The sequence below is a fragment of the Scleropages formosus genome, chromosome 11 (assembly GCF_900964775.1).
Source record: "Scleropages formosus chromosome 11, fSclFor1.1, whole genome shotgun sequence".
Classification (NCBI taxonomy): Eukaryota; Metazoa; Chordata; class Actinopteri; order Osteoglossiformes; family Osteoglossidae; genus Scleropages; species Scleropages formosus.
Genome location: NC_041816.1, coordinates 27,355,566 through 27,379,361, shown reverse-complemented (window position 1 = coordinate 27,379,361; position 23,796 = coordinate 27,355,566). Strand labels below are relative to the sequence as shown.

The window sequence follows — 23,796 nt, the reverse complement described above, 5'->3', positions numbered from 1 at the left end:
CACATTTTCCTCAGTTTGTTTCCAAACATGGTACACATACTCATATTTACACTGAGCGAACTCTTTGAGATTGATATTCAGAAACTAGCAATAAACATCTCCACCCTTCAGTTCTGCATGGAGGCACTTTTAGCAGCTTCCTAAATACTTCGCACATTCAGGCCAATGAGATTTTTTTGTGCTGTACGAATTTTAAAGTCTCCGAGAAGCACTGGCTCCCCAACAGCACAAACAGCACAAGTCAATAGTATAAGATGGTTTTTGTCCCAACTAAACTAATAATTTAGCATAAGAACATGATCTGCTGATTCAAACAATGACCACATTTTCTGTTTTACCTTTTCCTTCTTTTTAGCTACAGCTATAAAAATAATTACTTGAACACTTGCTTGATTTTTAATAAAAATTTGATACTATGTTATGCATTAGTTCTCAACCCTGAACAACTGCTCTAGCTTTTATAAGGACTAAAGAAAATAATTTTATTCATAAAAAATGGATATGTTTTGCAAATACTAATAGTGGCAACATGTTACATGATTAAAAATCATACATTTAAAAACAAAAACGGATGTACACTGTAACAGCCAGGACACAAACCGAGACCCTTTTTCATGTTTCATACGTCACTCAGTGCTGTTTGTCAGTACAGTGACTTTGCTTATGCTGGTTTATGTGGAATAGGGAAGCAAATTTTTTTTCACACTCTGCACAACAGTATTCACTCACTTTTTTATGCACCAGCTGATGGGTTTTCTAGTGAGCGAAGAGCTGCAAACGTTTCCCACACTTGGTGCAAGCGTTCGGCTTCTCTCCTGAGTGTATCATCAGGTGACTTTTCAGGTGAGACAACTGCCTGAAGCCCTTCCCTCATTCAGGACACAAGTATTCTTTCTCACCCGTGTCGATGAGATTATGTCTTTTCAGTTCACTCGGACTAAAAGAGCCATGTGGGACACGGCCTCTACCGGAGCATAGACGCACATTGCTCGGTTGCGCTGTCCCCTCCAGGTGGCGTCCACTCCTAGTACTCTACTCTGTATAATGGTAAACATACTTACATTCTCAAAACTTTGATCGCCAAAGAGAATGCTGACACCTGTAGTTCTAGTAGAAACAATCACTTAGAAGGAAGTTTATATGCTGATGCAAATGGGCATTGTTTTTTTCAGGTTTGCGTTCTTTTATTGACTCCCACAGCAAACATAATAAAACTAACTAGAACATTTTTTTTTAAAGAAATGAGATTAATTAAGGCAATTTGCATTAGTTTTATTGACTATATATCAAATAGAATATATATACTTTGATACTTGTATTACAGTATTGTGCAATATTGTAAATTATTAGGAAGGTGATCAGGAATCGTCGATATTCGGATACAGTTTTATGCAGCTACTTGTGTGATGAACACTGTTTCATATGTGGAAAGTAACAAACTAACTGTACTTTAGAATCACACATCTGCATCTAAGTGCCTGTTTCTACTATGTAATGAGTAAATTGTGTTTTCTATGAGATGTACGTCGCTTTGGAGAAAAGTGTCTGATAAATGAATACATGTAATTGTAAATTTATTGAAAAGACTCATTAATTTTAATACTGTGATCAGTTTGAAAATTATTGAGTTCCCCATAGGGGGTGCAGTGGCACAGTGGGTTGGACTGGGTCCTGCTCTCTGGTGGGTCTGGGGTTCAAGTCCCGCTTGGGGTGCCTTGCAGCGGACTGGCGTCCCGTCCTGGGTGTGTCCCCTTCCCCCTCCGGCCTTACGCCCTGTGTTGCCGGGTAGGCTCCGGTTCCCCGTGACCCCGTATGGGACAAGCAGTTCTGAAAATGTGTGTGTGTGTGTGAGTTTTCCATGACATCATTCTGTTTGCTTCCACATAAAGTAACTTAAAAACACATAATTACTGTTCAACAATATTTATTTAAAAGCATCACAATGTACAACAGACATGTTTAGATGGAGAAATTACAAACCCTGAATACGGGTGAGAAGGGAAATTAAATCAGAATATGACATCATAATTTGAACATTAAAAGCTAAAATCAGTGTCTTCAGTCTGTGTCACTGACAGGAGATATCAGTGGGGCTGAGTTCTGGAAGCCTGGGCAGAAGAACGGATAGAGCTTCTCAGTGAATTTATATCCAGTGAAAGTGTAGATATGAGACTTGTCCTCCACACTGTAAAAGGAGACCTGACCCTCCTCATAGTCCACATGCACCCCCACCTTCTGGGGCCTCACACTCAGGGGGAGGGAAACAGAGGACTCAGCATTAGCCTTATACTCATTTCCATTCCTCAGCCAGATAGTCCAGTAACCATTATTGGGACTCAATATAGGTTTTCCCTTCCTGTTGATGGACTCTCTGACCACTCCTAAATCCCAGTCAGTTTTGTCCCCAACCTGCACCTCCCAGTAATGTTTCCCTGAAGAAAAACCCTCTTTTCCCAGGACACCTATCCGGCGTTTAAACCTCTCTGGGTTGTCAGGGAGCTCCTGCTTTGTGTTTTCATGTTTCACTCGTTTCCTGTCCTCAGACAGGACGAGTTGAAGATGTGCTGTATCAGGGTCCAGAGTCACATCAACTGCGGAGGACAGGGAGATGGTCAATTATTACATTTTGAAATGTGACAAAAATTAACATTTTTCAAACATTATTATGTATTATTACGGCAACAGAGGGCGCTCTGTGTGTCTGTATGATGGCGATCAGAACAAGCTGTTAGCAAGAATGAGTGAATTTTTGGGTATTAATATTAATTAATCAATTCTGATAACAGGTTTTTTGAATGCTTTGTAAGAAATTGTAATAATTAATATGTATACCTTGGAGAAAATAGTGTAAGAGCATTTATGTTTTAAAAGTTGTTTTGACTTAATATTAATGAACACAATAAAATTAGTTAAATTAAGTCAAAAATGAAGTAAAAAATGATTATTATGATAATTATATAATCTGCTCTGGTCACACCGAACTGCTCTCAACCCACCTGTTTCTCCTTCAAATGCTGTATAAATAAATTGGTCCAAGATGCAAAGGTTGTGGAGTCACATTTATGGCTTTGTGTCCTTAAAATAAGAGAAGAGCTGCAATGGGGAGAAGAAGCAGAAGAAACTCACCTGCGTATCTTTGTGCCTTCAGAAGTTCTGTAGAGAGAGAAATAAAAATGAGACACATGGAATTAGTGGCACAGCAGATACTGCAGTCAGTTGGGACTTGTCTCAGTGTCTTTCGTGTCCATTCTTATAGGACAGAGTCTCACAGAGTGTCACATAGAGCATTAGAAGAACCAAACTCAGTTCTGTGGGATGAATTCAGCTCCACTCTACTTACCAGCTCTCACAAACATGTTTACTAGAAGTACATCAGGCCATTGAAATAATTAATTTTATGTGACTTCTTAAAAACTTTTTTTTCAAAATACACTAAAATGAAATACACACACACACACACACACACACATTTTCAGAACCGCTTGTCCCATACGGGGTTGCGGGGAACCGGAGCCTACCCGGTAACACAGGGCGTAGGGCCGGAAGGGGAGGGGACACACCCAGGACGGGACGCCAGTCCATCACAAGGCACCCCAAGCGGGACTCGAACCCCAGACCCACCAGAGAGGAAGGACCCGGTCCAACCCACTGCACCACTGTGCCAGTGGCTGGCAAACAAAAGGTACTAAAACAAAATCCACATGTTAAATTAACATGTTAAATTGGTCGTCTACCAATGGCACAATGAACTTCAAGTGCTGACATATGGCATTTTCAACAATATGTGCTGTTCTGACCCTGTTGGTCAAAGTGACTTTTTATGGTGTTCTTGACCTTGGCTGCTTCAATCTTCTTAGGATCCGGGTCGTGATTATGCTCACAGTGACAGAAAGTAGTTGCTTTACCTCCAAATCTGTAATAGCGCACCCTTTGCAAGAAAATGCATTCCTCTGAGAACATTCCTAACATATTTCTGTATTTTTTGAGCTCTTCTTAGTGTACAAGTAGCCTTCTGTACACAATTCAGGGCCTCCTTTATTGTTCTTGATGATCTCCATGGTGGTACCCTCCCTGTCAAGCTCCGGATGCTCCAAATGGTTGCCTGGCACACATAAAATACTACTTAAACCACCAGGATGTCCACCAAACTCCTCAGTCTTTCCTTCAGTCTGCAGAACTCCTGTGTTGGACTCTTTCTCCATGGTATACTTTGTCAAACAGGCAATGTGTTCATCAGATACTTGAAAAACACGTAGATCTTAATCAACCAATTCTGTATTGACTACGGTCTCAGCAGATGGTTCGCCTTTGACACTGCAGAGTCTACCCACCTCTGACTTTGGGTTTACATGTCCATCGAGTGCACTGTGCCCCCCCCCACAGCTTCTGACAAGTGACTTTGTTCAGTTCTAGATCAGCAACGCCTCCCATTGCAGCGCAGTCCTGCTCTTCGCTCTCCGATTTCATTTCGTCCAACTTCAGGGTAAGCAAAGAATCCTCTGCTGAGCGGAGAGGCGCCATCTGAGAAATTCAAACAGTGGTTGGTATGAGGTGTGTAAGAAATTTGCACCATCCAACATAATAAAAAAGACAGGAGTAAGGTTCACTCGTGGTGTCCTTTACTTGGGTTGAAGGGAGAGTCCCACACTCGCAATGGAGATCAGGGAGTCTTGCCGAAAAACAAACACTCATAATTTATAACAAACTTCATGCATGTTCAACGTGTCACTTGTTCATGGTATACATTTCATCGGCTACAAGGTTGTTTACTTGCTTTCTACAGGTTCTTTGCTCACTGCTACAAAATGCTTCGGAGCAGAACATTCCTTCCCAACTAAACAACGAGCGTTTCCATATCAACTACACTACAACTTCTTTGCATCTAATTGCCATCAGCAACACATTTTGTTGCAACACCCTGTATCTTCAATTAACTGCACATGGAAAATTAAACATACAATGAGGTGTATAAGAACACACAATCATAAATGTTTCAACTTTTCCTCCACCGAGCGAATAACAACATTTCTGTGTCAAAATGACACTGCGAGTAAATGACCACATTCAGGCATCTTTCTTACACTAAATATTCAGTTCCTCCATGATTAACACGTGACTGTAATTCCAAAGTTTTCAATAACCAAAGAAGCAATCAAGTAAACCGACTACTGACAAATAAGAGTATTTAGGAACATGCTTTGATACAGCAAGTGAGCTCTGAAAAATTAAAAAAAGAATCTTTCAAAAAGTCTTGTAGAAATCAGATACCGTAGAGCTGTTACATTCACCACCTACAACAGGTACCGTTGGTAGTGTAAGAGTCACAAGTATTTTACAGCACTATAAGGTAAAGTTCACTGTGAAATTTCCCCCTTGTTTCCTTTACTTGTTGCCATCGCATGTAAGGGAGCCACATTACGTTACTTAAAAAAGTGTCACTAAGACCCAAAAAGGAACAAATATTCAAAGTTACTGTTTAAAAAAAAATTGATATTTGTTGTTACTCACTGCACTGAGACCAGTAGGAAAATGTGCATTTATTTCATCACATTGAACAAACAACCAACCAGACGCGATTAAACGAACTCACGGAGTCACGCCCACTCCTGTTACAGAACAAAGAAATGATCCTCTTCGGGTCTCCAACTAACTAAATGTTACCAGGAGGCTGCACACGAAGTGGGAAATGGTGCAAAAAGGGTTTTACAATATTATGAAACACACTTTCTGTGCGCGAGCGCAGTCTCAACTTCCTGTTTCTTCCTCGGCGGATTTTACAGGAAACCACAAAAACATAGTTCCACTTACAGTCTGTTCTGTTTGGCGCCACCGTGTGGCCTGGAGTGGAACTGTCTCCCGGCAAGCGACTGCATTTTGTTGCCCTTTTTACTGTCTCCCACAGCAAACATAACAAAAGTAAGTGGAACATTTTCTTTGAATTATGGTAATTTCCATTAGTTTTACTCAGTATATATCCAATAGAATATAGTATATGTATGTACTGTTCTGTGAGATATTTTTAGATTTGTTTTGGGTTTCTTCCACCTAGTGGTCATTTTGGAGAATAACGTTATTCTTCACGTTTTTTCTTACTGTTACGTCATTGGATGGATGGGCCACGTGACACAAGCATAGCTATAGTTTAAGGAGCAGGAAGTGTCTTCAGTCGATTTGTGCCATGCGGTCTGCTTGAGGCTGTAGTGCCTTGGAAAGCATCCCTTGTAAGTTGCCTTTACGTTTTTAGTAAATTATAGTAGCCTGAATGTAATATTTACGTTATGTTAATAGTGTAGACATTATTTAGGTGTATTTATGGATATTTGTATTTAAAGATATGTAATTAACGTTTAGTATTACTTTTGTATTGTTTTAGTTTTACAAAAAAAGACTACTGAGAAAGGATCAAGGAAGACAATACAATAGTAAGGTGATCAGGAATCGTCGATTCGGATACAACATGCAAATATATTGAACAGGCTTGTTAATGTTCATATTTGGAAATTAATGAATTTTGCATGACGTGATTCTCTTTTATTTCCACATGTTGGAACTTTAAAACATAGCTGCTGTTAAACAATATTTATTTAAAAGCAACGCAATGTACAGAACAAAAGGCATGTTTCGATGGAGATATTCCAAACCCCGAATGGGAATTAAATCAGAATATAACACCATGACCTGAACATTAAAGCTAAATTCAGTTTCTTCAGTCTGTGTGACTCACAGGAGATATGATGAGTGGGGCTGAGTTCCGGAAGCCTGGCCAGAAGAATGGATAGAGCTTCTCAGTGAATTTATATCCAGTGAAAGTGTAGATATGAGACTTGTCCTCCACACTGTAAAAGGACACCTGACCCTCCTCATAGTCCACAAACACCCCCACCTTCCGGGGCTTCACACTCAGGGGGAGGGACACAGGGGGGTCAGCGAGAGCCTCGTATTTATTCCCACTATCCAGTTTGAGAGCCCAGAGACCACCACTAGGATTCAGTGGAAAATACTCCCTCCTGTCTATAGACTCTATGGTCACTCCTAAAGTCCAGTCAGTCTTGTCCCCAACCTTCACCTCCCAGTAACATTTCCCTGAAGAAAACCTCTCTTTTCCCAGGACACTTTTCCAGCATTTAAACCTCTCTGGGTTGTCAGGGAGATCCTGCCATGTGTCTCCACGTCTCACTTGTTTCCTGTCCTCAGACAGGATGAGTTTAGGATGTGCTGTATCAGGGTTCAGAGTCACATCAACTGTGGAGGACAGAGAGGTGGTCAATTATTATATTTCACAATGTGATAAAAAATAACACTTTTTAAACACACACACACACACACACACATTTTCAGAACCGCTTGTCCCTTACGGGGTCACGGGGAACCGGAGCCTACCCGGCAACACAGGGCGTAAGGCCAGAGGGGGAAGGGGACACACCCAGGACGGGACGCCAGTCCGCCGCAAGGCACCCCAAGCGGGACTCGAACCCCAGACCCACCGGAGAGCAGGACTGTGGTTCAACCCATATATATTATTACGGGCAACAGAGGGCGCTGTGTGTGTGTGTGCCGGCGATCAGAACAAGCCGTTAGCGAGAATGAGTGAATTAATTAATATTATTTGATAACAGATGTTTTGTAAGAAATTGTAACAATTAATATGTATACCTTTGAGAAAAGAGTGTTAGAGAATTTATGTTTCAAAAGTTGTTTTGACTTAATATTACTGAATACAATAAAATTAGTTAAATTAAGTCAAAACTGAAGTAAAAAATGATTATTATGATAATTATATAATCTGCTCTGGTCACACCGAACTGCTCTCAACCCACCTGTTTCTCCTTCAAATGATAAATAAATTGGTCCAAGATGCAAAGGTTGTGGAGTCACATTTATGGCTTTGTGTCCTTAAAATAAGAGAAGAGCTGCAATGGGGAGAAGAAGCAGAAGAAACTCACCTGCGTATCTTTGTGCCTTCAGAAGTTCTGTAGAGAGAGAAATAAAAATGAGACACATGGAATCAGATACTGCAGTCAGTCTGGACTTGTCTCAGTGTCTTTCGTGTCAATTCTTATAGGACAGAGTCTCATACGGTGTCACATACAATATAAGAAGAACCAAACTCAATTCTGTGGGATCAATTCAGCTCCACTCTACTTACCAGCTCTCACAAACATGTTTACTACAGCTGAACATGGAAAATACAACTAGGAAAAGTACGAGTCCATTGAAATCATTAATTTTATATAACTTTTGAAAAATTATTTTTTTTAACAGACACTAAAATGAAATATAAAAAAATACAAAATCAGTTTAATTTACAGGTACAGTTTATAGTTCTTGGGCTCTGATTATGACAGAAACAAACCTTTCACAGTCACTTCACTCAGAATGGATTCCATAAACTGTTATATTATGGACTTTTTGTGACTCCTTCTTTTGTTAAAGTACAAACACAGTAAAATACACTATGGACAGTATGTGATGCTCTTCAGTTTCTGCAGGTACAGTAGTACCATCTCTGCTCTACTAACAGTAACTACAGCTGTACAGGAGGTGATGATACATTTCTCTCTCAATACATGTACTGTTTACCTTGTTTTACTCATAAACTCAAAAGTCCTATTGTAGTGGTATTTTTACTTTTCCATTATTAATTGTGACATTACATTTATGTTTACATTTATTTATTTACGCCCATTTCATGAACTGATGAAAAATATAAACAGGAACCATTTACTATTACTGTCATATTTATTGTTCAGCTTATGACTCTGAAAAGCTCCTTCCTCATCTCCAACACAAATTAAAAGGGAATCAATTATTTTTCCATATTTCTGACATGTTTTTTTTTTATATTGTTTCTGTACCCAGACAATTGTGCTTTTGAAAGGTGTGTTTTGCTGTTATAGTTTCATATTTGCATAAACACACACACACACACATGCATTCAAAGGCACAAACAGAAACACAAGTCCTCTTACTTACTCAGTTCACTGGTGATCTGTTCTGTAGACAGAAGAACATCAGTGTAAATAAAAGATGGATTTGAAAAAAATCACAGATGTAGTTCAGTGGATCTGCTGACTCTTTCATTCTCTCACTTGTGAATAAATGAGTCTCATTCTGTTTCCTCCTTTTTGCCATTTATGCACATTTACTATATCAGAATATTTGTATTTTTGTGTCATTCTACAGTAGGTTCATGTTTTGACACAATACACACACACACACACACATTGACTGAAAGCACTTGTCCTAAGCACGGTCACTGTTTCAGTCAATATGTGTGTGTGTGTTTGTATTTTCACTTTCATCCAACTTTCCTACAATCGTGTCCCGGAAACAATTCTCCAATGACTTCACCTTCTTGGGAGTATTTTGTGAAAATTATACAAGTCCAAATCCTAGGAAAATCTATGTTGTATGTTAACAGACGTTCTGAATGTGGGATGATGAGGGTAATCTGTTAATTATGCACAGGAAGCTCTTGATATGGGAAACCAGATAGGTTAGATATGGCACCATGTGGAATATTTTCTCACAGTCAAGCAGATCAGTTAGCGGAAAATACACACACACACAGAGTCTGAAACTGCTTGTCCCGAGCGGGGTCACAGCGAACCGAAGCCTAACCCAGCAACATAAGGCATAAGGCTGGAGGGGGAGAGGACACACCTAGGATGGGATGCAAGGCACCCCAAGCGAGACTCAAACTCCAGACTCACCGGAGAACAGGCACAAGCCAAACCCACTGCACCACCACACCTCCCTGCTTTGACATAATATAATGGTGTATTTTTTTATATTTAGCTGATGTCTTTGTCCAAGACGACCTACAGTGTTAGAGACACTACATTAATCGCACTTCAAGCTGATCTGTAGAGAACAGATGTGTCAGTTTAAACAGAGACAGAGGAAACAATCACCAAGATGTTGTACAGGAGCTCATCTCATTTTTTGTATAAATTCATTTATAGATATAATAAAACATATAACCTAAATAACTATTATCTGCCTCCCATCTTCATCAAAATGGTTTTATCTCACCTGATGTTAAGACTATTTTTAGGCATGTATACATTGGGGTATTTTACTGGACTTTGTCAGGTGAAGTAACTTTCTTACAGTTACTGCAGTAAAAGACCTTTCTGACACTTGAACTCTTAACTTCATGAACTTACAGGTCTGTGTTGTTGATCAGTACACCCCCTACTGTGTACGATTCCATCACCTTACAGGTAATTCTTGAGTTACAACACATGTGACTTACAACAGTCATCCCTCCTTATTATATTATTTTCAAATCCCAAACACCAATAGTTGTTATTGTTTGGGGCTCAGCCAGTGTTCATTTTTAGCAGCAATTATTATTGCAATATTACTGTTATTATAACATGACAAATGTGTGATATTAGTAAAAAAACAACAAAGCCCTGTTGCGCAATGTAACATTTATATATTAACTGCTCACATATCCTTATGGTTTATACAATATAGAACAAGAGGATTTTCAGGTAACAACAGGGTCATCAGAACAAAACCTTTTCATAAGTCCAGAACCACCTGTATTTCACTGAACAAGAACTGTGTGATCATCCATCTATCTGTTCACTCACTAACTTTCATTAAGCGCCTTTCCTGGAACTACAAACACACACTCACTCTCTCACTCTCTCTCGCTCTCTCTCTCTCGCTCTCTCTCTCTCTCTCTCACACACACACACACACAATTATAGACTCATCAATTCAATTGAATTGCACACTATCAGACTGAGGGAAGAATCCAACACAGAAATGGGAAAACATAAACACTCCACACAGACTGAGCTGGATTCAAACCGACACCCAAGCAGCCCAACTTTTTTTGAGTGTGTTGCAGGCATCAATTTCTGAATTTGTTTATATTTATCAAACAGAATTAAGTTCATCAGTGAAAACACTGAAAATCTATTCTTTGTACTTTTATCAGTTAAATAAAAGTTTAAGTAATTGAACAAATTACAATTTTTAGTTTTTGTTGCATTTTTAGACAGTGTCCCAGCCTTTCTGGAAATGGCGTTTGTAAGATTAATGAAATTATGCAATGAAGTTAGTGTCACGAAACAGTACAGTCACACACTGCACATACATTTACATTTTACCATAATATCTTCTTACACTTTAACTATGTCTGAAACACTGGGAGCAAAAGATTTTAATATATCAGATTTTTCATTGTACAAAACTTGCTTCTAAGTGTCTTTTGCTCATGCCAGCAATATAATTTATTGTAGTATTTATGTTCATGAACCCTGTTGATCACCTGTTGCATCATAAATATAAACTGAACAGTTTTTTCTTAAATCCAAAGATTTTCTATTACTGTCTAAGTACATTTATATTTCTCTGCCATTCTATACAGTAATTATATATTTTGACACTACAGTGGTGTGAATTATTTCATATTTAGCTGATGTCTATCGAAGATCACTCTAATGTAGTGTCTCTAACATCAAATCACTTTGAGCTGATCTATAAAGAGTTTCAACAGAAACACACACACACAAAAACTGTGTGATATTAGTAAAAAAAAGAAAAAATCGTATTACACAACCTAGCAAACTAACATTAATGCATATTAACCATATTAACTGTTAATATATCATTATGATTTATATAATACAGTACAAGGGAAATTTCAGCAAACAGGATCATTAGCTGATCTATAAAGCAACACTTTCCAGTGTTGAAACAGTGTGATATTAGAGGAAAAAAAACAAAGTAAAAGCACAACATAGAACCATAGCATTAATGCATGTTAACTTTTTATATATCATTATGATTTACATAACACTGCACAATGGGAGGGGGGCGTGGTGGCGCAGTAGGTTTGGCCGGGTCCTTCTCTCTGGTGGGTCTGAGGTTTGAGTCCTGCTTGGGGTGCCTTATGATGGACTGGCGTCCCGTCCTGTGTGTGTCCCCTCCCCCTCCAGCCTCACACACTGCTTTGCTGGGTTAGGCTCTGGCTCACCGCGACCCCCCTCGAGACAAGCAGTTTCAGACAGTGTGTGTGTGTGTGTGAGTGAGTGTGTGTGAGTAGAAGGGGAACTCTGGCAAACAGGATCATGAGAAAGAAACCTCGTAATAAGACCAAGACTGTTGTCCAGGACCAGGTCCGCACTCGTTCACTCCCACATAGAACTACTGACTGCTGTACTTTGTACTCAAATACTGAATGGAACGCAGCTCCTGTTCTTGCCAGGAATTTTCCCTGTGGTCCCATGAAGCCGTGCTGCTTTGCAAGACCCCAGGAGGGGATAAAAATGAACAAATATAAATTTTTGCAGGTGTTCATTAGCCTCTGATAAAAAAATCATGTTTTTACAACCTGCATCTGATGAGCACAAAAAGTACAGTAAAAACTAGGGTCAGTTTATAGTCAGCAGTTCACCTAAAACACACATCTCTGGAATGTGGAAGCATCAAAAATACATAAACCAGGGATGTCCAACCTATTTGGGACCAAAGGCCACAACCATTACTGTGAACTGGTCTGTGAGACACAGGTGTAAAAATCATAGCAAGTGAGACACACACACACACACACACAGTTGCTAAGGCTGCTTGCCCCAAGCAGGGTCACAGCAAGCCAGAGCCTAACTCAGCAACACAGGGCACAGGGTTGGAGGGGACACACCCAGGACAGGACACCAGTCCACCGCAAGGCACCCCAAGCAGGACTGAAACCCCAGACCCGCCAGAGGGCAGGACCCAGCCACACCCGCTGTGCCATCGTGCCCCTCTGTAAGGGACACAGTGAATGTTAAATGTCTAAAGTGTTTTTCTACATATTTTACATCTGAAACTGTGCAAGTAAAACATTGTGTGTGATGTGCCTCTGTGTATAATGACAATAACCCTAAACTGAAACTTAATAATAACCTGCAGTTAAAATTTCAAGCTCTTGCTATGGTGACAAAATTCTGCTGAATTTAACTAAACAACAATTCTGTAGTTTGATTCCTTTACTGGAAGGAATCTGAAACAGTAATAGAACAGAACTAGAGAAGTAAATATTTTCTGTAACACAGTCTGTAATAGTTGATGTCAGAAGGAAATTCCCATCTTCATACAGATGTTGACTTAAGCATATATCCAACTCACTATTGTTTTCTGATATTTACAGCAAAATATCGTTGCAGGAAAATATGTCATTCAATCAAAGTTGTTATTGAATATTTTATGTGCAGTTAATGTTTTAAGATGTTATTATTGATCTTTCAGACCAGTAGGAACAAAAAGTTTATGATTCAGCAGTGAAAACACTACAGTTACTTGCTCAGCAACTGGATTTAGTTATCAAAATCACTTTACAAGCTGTAAAATCTTCAGATTCTCACTATGGAAAAAGGATCATCAGTGATGCAGAAAATATTGTGCAGAATATAAAATGACCTTGAGAGAAAATCGATAAATTAGTTTTTTTTGCAAATGTGAAAATCCTGACAAAGAAGGAAACTGCTGCTGAATTAACCTGCGTCCAACACTGACTTCAACACGGTCATTTTTACTGGTCATCTGACTGTGGTACCACGTTATACACTGTAATTCTGTCAGTCAAATATGCTAAAGAAATGAAATTGCAACATTTTCATACATCACTTTCATACAACTGTGTTACTTACCATACTGTTCTTTGATCTGAGCTGTGGATAAAAGAGTAAATATTGTAATTAGTCAGTGTGAAGAGAAATAAATGAAATTATGTCATGAAATCAGTCTCATGAAACATTACAGTCAAACACTGCATATAAGTATTTGCATGTGATTTTTAAGATTTTATCATATTATCTCATCCTTCAGCTGTGGTGGCAAGTGATCAGTTATTTAAACTTCAAGTGAATATTGTAAATACCTGAAAAAGTGAAATTCAGCAACCAGTTACTGTGCAACTACATTTTAAACACTGAATTTTTTATTCAGATTGAGCTTAAAACTCATGGTTGAAAAAATGTTTAAATATTCTTTGGACATGATATTGAATGTTATAGTTGCTAATAATAAATAACCCAAAACAAGTGACTCTAACTAGTGAATATAACTCATACCATATAATTAGTCAAGTCAAGTTGAGCTTTATTGTCATTCCACTACATGTGTGGACATACAGTGGGACGAAATTCAAATTAGTGCTGTGGGCTATGATATAAAATCACTTTCACATAATACTGCTTTTCAACTATGTTTTTTAACTTTTTTTTAACACGAATAAAACCATAAATGTGAACAGTAACTTGCTAAAATACCTCTCTTTTGCCGCAGTTTTACAAAACGGTGAATCAAAACTGTGCATCCAATAATACCAACAGCAGACAGACTGAAGATGACAGCAAACGTCACCTTCCAGGGATGGGCACGATGAAACATCTCACCTGGAATACAACAAATAATTCATTTCACATAATGATTACAGATTTACATCTTTCACTAATTAAAAAATAAAATAGCCACAGAACCTAAAGTCCCAATGTTTAATTTAACCAGAAGAAACCAGTAAATAAGTACCTCAGTTTTAGTCTTCAGAAAACTACAAAGTGTGGAAACACTTTAATACAGATGGATCGAGGCACAAACCGGGACGATACAAAAAAGTTGTGATACTAGAACCTGTTCATTATTCACAGTAATTTAAACGTGCTATGCTGTGCCTCCATCGAGCTGTTTATACCTGCTATACAGCAGGCACCAGCTGAATCCACCACACCATCGCACCACTACACCCCCCTTATTTATACTAAATATGTGTAACTCACCAGGGATTTCAGTCATTGTCTCTTTTATTTCATTTAAGTCCTCTTGTAGAACTCGACAGGTGAACCTGTTGATCTCTGTCTCCTGTACAATAACACGTCGTCTCAAGATGAAGAGGTCCATACTGTCTGTGTGTGTCTCTGTGTGTCCAGCAGGGAGACTGTGTCCTTCACTGTCCATCCAGACCACTTCAGGCTGAGGGTACCAGCCTTTAGATTCACACACCAGACTGATCCCTCCTTCTTTATATCCCTCGATGGAGATCACTGGTTGGGTTCCTACAGCTACAGAAACAGAAATAGTGTAGCTAAGAGAAAAATGTATTTAAAATGCATTGAAACTTGATTGAAATTACATGATGCATTGTAAAACAGCTTTCACCTTTAGAAATAGATTACTAGAGAAGTTCTTATGACACCTCCAAATTAAACATTAATTTCATTAATTCAAACAAAATTCTAATGTTCACCTTTAATATGAACTTCAATGGAAGAATCGTCATAAAATTTCCCCGACTGGACAAGACATTTATACTCTCCATTGTCAGATCCTCGCAAATTTTTAACTTTTAATGAAGTGTTTCCGTTCCTCAGTTCCTCAGGGAACAGTGATGTCCTTCTCCTGTAAGATGGGATCTGATTCTCATTTCTGTCCTCATGATCCTGGTAAAGATGTACAAGTGGGTCTTTGGTCTGAACCCTGAACCACTCGACACTCAGGTCCACAGCACTGATGTTGGGTTTGAGGTAACAGGGCAGAACAACATCTTCACCAGCTACAGCAACTACAGGATCAGCTGGACCAAGAACCTCAAAGCTCTCTGTGAAGAACAACACACACTGAGAATTGATTCAGTTGACACACAGTATGATTGAAATTCTTATCTCAGGGAAATATGTACCCAACGTGGAGACAGTGGTCTGTTGGAGAAGCAGGAGGATCAAACAGAGACACTCAGACCAACTGATCTTCATCACTGGGAGAAACGTGTACAGAAACCAGCAGTTAGGAGAGTATATACACGCCATCAATTTAAAATGAACAGTTATACAGTCATACAGGATCTGACAATAGATTAAGTAAATCAGTTTAAAAAATCTATTGATTAACTGAAGGACTCAATGTACTAGTACAAAAAATTACCAATACTGAGCAGACTGATTTACTATAGTAACTGTTATACTTTGTGAAGCTGTTTTACAGTGAGGCTCAGTGTTCTCCCAGTCTGCTCTTATAATAGTCCCAGGTTTTCTAGTCTATTTCTTTCATTATTCTTCAGATATTTTGTTTTGCAGGCCACACAGCATCTGACATGTATGTCTGAGTGACACTGAAACACCAGACACATGAATCAGTGACACAAAGAGATTTTACTTTCAGGTGTCAAAGCACAACAAATCTGTCAAGACAAGTGTAAAAATTCAAATGGAAAAAAAAACTACAGTAAAAGAACACTTTTGCTGGTTAATTTTGTGAAAATAAAACTTTTTCAGCTACTGAAATATGATCAGGCTAATGAACTACAGAATAAAAGAACCAAATTACTGCTATTTTCTCACTCAGATCATAGTTTAATACAGGTTGAGCAGGATCCTGTTCACATCACTGATGTCTGAATGGAACAAAAAAATTATAGTAAACAAATCATTACATCCGTTCATTTAAAAACCCTGCTGAAAATGATCAGTGTCATTTCCACAAAGAATGTACGATTATACATAGTGGCGTTTCTGACTCAGTAAGTTCGAACTAAATGACTTTTATTTGAAGTCTGAAAAATCTTTAGGAAGAGGAGGACAGAACTATCAACACTACCTTCATAACTGGTACACTGTACTATGGTACACATAGTACTGCACAGTGTACAATTAGGGTTGGGAACTCTGATCTGAAAATTGTTGAGTTTTGAGTTGCATTCTGAATGAGTCCAGAAAGAAACCCTCTGTAGAGATCAGTAAATAAACATAAGCTGCTTTACAAAAAAAGTGTCACAAAGTACAGCAGTTGTTCTCAAGCTTTATTCCTCCAAGGATCTCAGTGCCAACAATAACATCTGAGGGTCTTCCTACACAGGTCATGATATTTACTCTCTTGAGCTTTTGCCTCAATCTTAACAAAGGTTCTTGTTGTCAAACTTAGTTTTATTAACAAAAACATATTAGTTGGTACTGTTGTCACATTGCCTGAATTTTTTCTCAGCATAAAACAAAACTAACACGTGTTTCAAAAACAGCCTGTATGTTTATTTTTAAAAGTTATTTCTACTAGTCCCTAAGTTGCTCAATAATAATAGGGGTAGGAATTTTTTAGCGATAAATAATAATAACTAGTAATTTCCAATATATAGAATTTGTCAATGAAAACATTATTCATGATAACAAAAGCTACTCACTCCACTTAACCATTACTTTTAAAAGAGACATAAAAAGAAATGTTATTTCTGGCAAAATAACAAAAAAGTAAACAACAGAATAAGGGACTGCAGAGATTTTTCATAACTTAGAGAAGCCACTCAGTCAGTGTGAGGATTGTTGCTGTTGCTTGTGAATAACGTGCTCAATGCATGGAGAAATTTTAGACAAGGCAACACGTCAGTCATCCTCAAGAGTCGGTGTGGTTCTGTCTTTAGTTCTGAGCGCTGTCACGGCTGAAAACCCAGCTTCACACGGGTAGGTGTTGCTGAATGGTATCAGCACCTTTACTGCTGCTTCATGACATACCAGGTACTCTGCAGCTGTCACAACCTCTGGGGACAGTACCCCAGATGACGACGGGGGTGGGGGTTATTTTTGTCAATTGCAAGTATAAGCCACACACCTGCACCTCATGAAAACATTGAAAGAAGGAGGTCCACCAACAGTGGTCATGAAATCTCATGGAGACTCCTTGCCCTTCCTTGTAGTGTTAGGGTTAGGGTTCTCCTTTTCTTTGACCCTTGCCCTCATAAGACTCATCAACATAAGATGCTTACGGTTACTGCTCTCAGTGGCTGTCTGTGATCGTGTTGCGTGAAGCTTTGGCGTGCAGTTCAAACTGGTAATCATGCTCTCATCATGAAAAAAAATAAATACTTCCAACAAAACTGCATGGGTTAAAGTTTGTAACTCAAAAGTTTGTAAGTCAGGCACCCACTGTACAAACAAAAGATATGGCCTTGACTGCTTGGTTGTCTGAGGGACTGAGGTCTCATATCAAGTAATCTGACCCGGTCACTTTACAGCAAATACTCTTTACTGTGGTAAAGATGTTTTACTCTGAACTCCACAGTGCTTTACCAGCCTGGTGCTCTGCGGTTCTCACAGGTGTTCTTACCTGATCCTGTCATTCCAGGTCACCTGCAGAACTGGATGTGTCTCAGAGTGACAGTGAAATACCAGGCAATGATCATTCACTGGAGATCATGAACTCACTATAAAGAGAAGGACAAGAGAGTCTGCAGTATGAATAAATGCATATTTTATCTTATTTCTGTTAGACAAATTGGTCTTACAGCACTTCTGACCACATGGAGTCAGTGAACTATATGAATCAGCTCAGGATCACAGTGACAGAAAGTGTACAAGAGTGAAAAAGCAGCAGTGTGTTACTATAAAGCACAGAACTGTATGGTGTTTTCTTCTGCACTTATTTATGACACGTTACAATGTATTTTCCATGAAATGTTTATTATTACATGTACTGTTGCGTTTTATGGCAGATTGTTTTCATTGAAAAATGTTCGCAAGTGACTTTTAGATTTCAGGCTGTGTCACCCCCAAATCACACTTAAACTATAGCTCCATTGCATAAGTTTAAGTAAATAATGATTTTTACATATATACATATAACTGCATGTACTTAAATCTGATTTATACCAACTTAAACTGTACGTAGTTATTACATGACTTCTCATAATATTCTTAGACGCAGTGCGGGGTTTGGATGGGGTGAAGAAGGACACACAGTACAGGTAGCGCTCATTTCTAACGTTCAACTGAACACCAGCACACAGGGACATGATGCTGCCGGTCAGGGATGGACTGGGAGTAAAAAACGGCCCTGGATTTCCCCCCAAATAGGCAACACCACAACTACAAACAGCCGCTACTATCTCACAATATTACAGCAGTCGATGTATGGCATTTATGGCAAATAACATCACAAAACCCACGGTGATCGAAATAAATTTATTATTGTATGAACTAAAATACTTGAAATCTACATAAAAAGAGCAGAATGCAAAAATGTATATGACATATGATAAACATAAACCTAGAATCTAGAAACCTGAAACAACAGAACTATTCTACAATTTGAGTATTCATATGTCTGCCTGTCTGTGTGTCCCTGAATAAGCAGATGAATACACATAAGTTGATTTCAGATAAGTCTCAGTATAACATCTGTCACTTAATATTAAACCAATCCTAAATTACTTTTAGATTACTTATATATTCTTATAACACTTTGAATGTTATGGAAAGCAAACATTATTTTAGGTTTATTTTCAAACAAAATGGTTGTCTGGGTGATGTTATCTCAATCTTGGGGAGAATTATTATAGCCTATGTTTTGCTATAATTTCAGCTGTAGATAACGTGAGAACACCTGATTGTGCAAACTGACACGTAGCACCGTTAGAACTGTTAAATTCTGTTTGTTTTCATGTGAGTTCGTGACCAGTTCGTGGGCAATTTAAAACGGGATGAATGGGTGTGAATTTGGATATTGGCTGCGTTAGCCTGTATGCCACGATCAAAATAATATCGTTTTGACGTCTACTCTGTCTGTCATGCTGCAGCCAAGCTGAGTGAGAGTGACCATGTGTGCACAAATTATTTGCAACTACTCGCTCATTATCATGTTTCATGTTAATCGGAGCAATCACCTTAGTTAGGCTACTTTATTTATTTTCTAACTCAGTAGCAATGTTACCCGACGGTTGTAGAATCGCTGCTGTCTCGAGTCGTTATGAATCAATCAATGAATCATGGAATATTCACGTCAGACAATGCGGAGTGATAAATAGCAGTGAACGTTCGGAGTAAGGATGTCCTGGGATTTTACTATAGTAGTGCTGTTCACACACACACACACACACACACACACACACACACACACACATTTTCAGAACCGCTTGTCCCATACGGGGTCACGGGGAACCGGAGCCTACCCGGCAACTCAGGGCGTAAGGCCGGAGGGGGAAGGGGACACACCCAGGACGGGACGCCAGTCCGTCGCAAGGCACCCCAAGCGGGACTCGAACCCCAGACCCTACATAACGCTCTATAGTGAGAGAGGCGGGCAAAGCCAAAGGTAACTTGATGTAACTGTCCTGACAGGCGACTCACCAGAACCATGGCATTGGCTCAGGAGCAACTGCTGTGCTGCTGTCTCTCCCTCGTCAGGGATGCTGCTGCCTGTTGCAGTGAGTTGCACTGCTGCTGGCAACACTATTGCCAAACATCTCTCTTATTTTTTTGCATTTTGTAAAGTCCGTCTCTCAGGACTTCGCTTTTTTTTCCCCTCCTTTTAGCTTCTCCCAACCGCCTTTATGTTATTTTTGCTTGCCGTCATGAGCGCACTCTCCCTTTACGTCAGTTTCGGTTTTATAAGCAAAAAAAAAAAAAGATTGCATTAGCGCCCCCTTTTGTCGGCTGTCAGCGTCACTTAATCTGACACTTTTTCTTTGATGATGAACCAGCCAGGCCGACGGCCGTTCTGGACTTCTCCAGAAAGTCCAGATGGCCAGTCCGCCCCTGCGTACCGGTCCGAGAACCCCGTTTCCTCAAGGGAGAACGAAGCGAACCGTTCGGTTGCCGAGAGAAGCGCGAGGTTTCATTCATTGTTGGCCGAACACTTAACCCTGTTTTATCCACAATAATAAAGCGGCGCGCAGCGTCGTGGGTTTAGTGGGGCTGTCACGTCCCCCGCAGCCGGCACATCGGCGACACCTGCAGTAATGAGTTAGTCCAGATCCTCACGTGTATTCCAATAAAAGGTGTATAAACCCAGACGGACACTGAAAAAATGGAAGCTCTTCGTTTAATATCTTGTAGGCAACTATGGGTGACTTATACTTCACACAGCTGTCTTCACGATAAAATAAACAACATTAAACTGCAAAACGTGCGGGGCACAAAATGTGTACACGGCCAAGTATATTAGCCTACGCACGCGCGGGAGAAAGAGGGAACCGGGGAGGGGGGCAGGCAACCCCTCGGTCTCCACAATAATACGTCATCATTACACTGCTGTTTCCTAATAGGAACAGCAATAAAGAGGGACGCCGAGGAAGCCCACATACGGAACCTTGTTTCGCCTTCTTTGGTTCCCCTCGGGGGGCGCGCGCAGTGGGTTGGCCCGGGTCCTCCTCTCTCTGGTGGGTCTGGGGCTCGAGTCCCGCCTGGGGTGCCCTGCGGCGGACTGGCGTCCCGTCCTGGGTGTGTGACCCCTCCGGCCCTACGTCCTGAGTTGCCGGGTAGGCTCCGGTTCCCCGCGACCCCATATGGGACAAGCGGTTCAGGAAATAATATGTGTGTGTGTTTCCCCGAGCCGTGCCACTGTGAACCTCTTCTGACATCGACTTTGCCTGTATGTTCCTGACCTCGTTCTTTGTCTACTAGCCCTCTGTACTACGTTTGCTAATCGCCTGACCCACGCCACGCCTGTCCCTCGACTTTGCTTTTGGATTCCGATTTGGCTTTATTAAACGTCTTTTTACGACAGAGGCGAAGAAGAGGGACGCACACGCGTGACGCGGAGTGTTTATCGCGAACGCTTTATGAATAGCGGCACACAGCGAAATAACACACTCGGTTGAGGACGTCGTCGTTTCATCCAGATCCTGCTCCTCAATCCAGCCTCTGAACGCGGTTGCAAACACGGTCACCCCATCATTTCCCCCAGAAAAAGTGCCCGCAGTGTTTGCACACTTACGTTCCACATTTTTCCCATGTAACTATTTACAATAAGCGCATGATTTCCCGCTCAAGCAGCAGTAACGCGGGTCGTTACAATAAAACTATTTCAAACGACCTGTTTTCACTCCGAAACTCCCAGAAATATATAACATAAAGTGTTAACAAACACTGTTTTTTATGGACACTACCGTTACCGTTGTTTCATCATGTCCGCGATCCACAGCCGCCCTCCTTACCGTGTTTTACTCCACCTCTGTACTGTGGTACATATTCGAGTTCGCAGTAGAAAAAAATTGATTCGAAGTATAAAATATAAGATTTGTTAAAATTTGTCTACAGTTATTAATGGCAATATTAAGGGAATATAAATTTGATCTATTAATCATGTAATTAATGAAATTAAATAGCGGTTTATTTTACAGAGAAACATAATCTGTTCACGTCACTCGGTGTTCCGCTTTTCCATAAGTTTTACTTTCGTTTGTAAAATGCTGAGGAACAGAAGAGCGAGCTGTTAAGTAATATATTGAAATATTGCCAAATATAAGTGAAATATGAGAGAAGGCTGAAAAGTAACGAGCTTTGATCAGTGTGACTGCAGTTCCTATAATATATTATTGAAAGATAATATTGCGGGACTTTGGGGGAAAAACCGTGTTACGATTGTGAGACAAACAAAGAGACACCAAACAAAGGGAAGTTGATCATTGACTTTATTACTGAATCCGATGAGCATTTTGTTGGAATTATGATTTATTGTAGAAAAGAGCCATTTGTCAATGATGAGGACACGGATTTACAGTGAGGAGCAGCAGCAGAACCCAGAGCTCATGTCTCCTGGAGCTGGAAGAGAAAGAACTTCAGTTTTGACCAAGTCCTGTGTCTCACATTCTCTGTTTGTCATCATGTCATTACATTTTGTTTAAATTCCACTTTTTTGTCCATTTTATTGCTTTTATACACACACCTTACACACTGAGTAAGGATCAAAATCTCATCCAAACATGCAACCCAGACACTGATGTGTTGTTTATATTATACCATCAAACATGCCAAAAGAATTTGTTACGGTAGAATCAAATATCCGTGTCCTTACTCGTTACAGCTGTGTGTGGGGACTGAATTCTGGCAAGCCAATATTAGGCTAATTTAGCTGAAATGCTACTCGCTACACTTTTCTGTAATAAAGATAAAAATATATTTTTTTTCCATGATATTTCCAGTTTATATTATAATGAACTTTTTTACTTTTACTCTAAATTGTAAATTCACAAGTTAAAAGATTTACTATTTTATAGTTGCTTTAAGATTTACTGGGTCTGTAGTGTAATGTTGAACTATTGCCAGAAGTTCAACATCAATTTCTGTAGAGCTCACTTCATGCGATTTACATGTTGATGGTGCACGAGTGCATCAGCTAAGACAATGTATTTCCCTGGTGTGTAGACTAATTTAAAGTCATATCGCTGCAGTCTCATCATTAGACGCTGAATGTGTGGAGACATTCAGATTCTTTCGAATTATTGCAGTTAAAGGCTTGTGATCTGTTTCTGCAGTGAATGATGGTAAGCCTTATTTTTAGTCATGAAATCTCTCAAATCCAAACAAGTCCCAGACACTCTTTCTCAATCTGAGCATATCTGCTTTCAGATTGTGACATTGTCCTGGAGGCATAGGCTACCAGTTTCCAGCCTTGAGCATCTGCTTGGAGTAAGACTGCACCTAGCCCATCTTTTGATGCATCTGTAGAGATTTTGATCTTCCTGGATGTGTAAAAGTATGCAGGATCTGGTGCTGTTGTCAAAGTTGACTTGAGCGTTTTTCATTCTTCCTCATGTTTACTTGTCCATCTGAACTCATTTTTGTGACTAAGCAGTTCCCTGAGTTTTGCTATTTCTGAGGAGAGATTTGGAGTGAATTTACCAACAAAGTTCACCATTCCCATTATTCTCAGCACACCTTTCTTATCCACTGGACTTGGCATGTCAAGGATTGCCTGTATTTTACTCGTATCAGGCTCCAAACCATGTCCTGACAACTTTTCACCCAGAAAGGTAATCTCAGTGACACCAAACTGACACTTGGCGTTGTTTAGTCAGAGTCCATACTTCCAAAT

General features: G+C 39.7%; 1 protein-coding gene across 4 annotated transcripts; it reads right to left on the bottom strand.

Annotated features, from left to right (window-relative positions):
* Positions 1-1,969: 1,969 nt before the first annotated feature.
* Positions 1,970-21,974, bottom strand: LOC114911841 (butyrophilin subfamily 1 member A1-like). Of its 4 annotated transcripts, XM_029255994.1 has the most exons (11): positions 21,917-21,974; positions 18,091-18,187; positions 15,680-15,754; positions 15,248-15,598; positions 14,781-15,062; positions 14,274-14,399; positions 13,653-13,673; positions 8,974-8,994; positions 7,944-7,970; positions 7,131-7,242; positions 1,970-2,479 (listed from the first exon to the last, which is right to left on the bottom strand). In XM_029255994.1, exons 2-11 carry the CDS (start codon positions 18,101-18,103, stop codon positions 2,059-2,061), a joined length of 1,449 nt encoding a protein of 482 aa, XP_029111827.1. In that variant the 5' UTR covers positions 18,104-18,187; positions 21,917-21,974; the 3' UTR covers positions 1,970-2,058. The 4 variants fall into 4 exon arrangements, with proteins under 4 accessions (XP_029111827.1, XP_029111824.1, XP_029111825.1 ...); XM_029255991.1 differs by lacking the exon at positions 1,970-2,479 and having other exon boundaries at positions 6,385-7,242; XM_029255992.1 differs by lacking the exons at positions 1,970-2,479; positions 21,917-21,974 and adding an exon at positions 21,875-21,907 and having other exon boundaries at positions 6,385-7,242.
* Between the last annotated feature and the right edge of the window lie 1,822 nt (positions 21,975-23,796).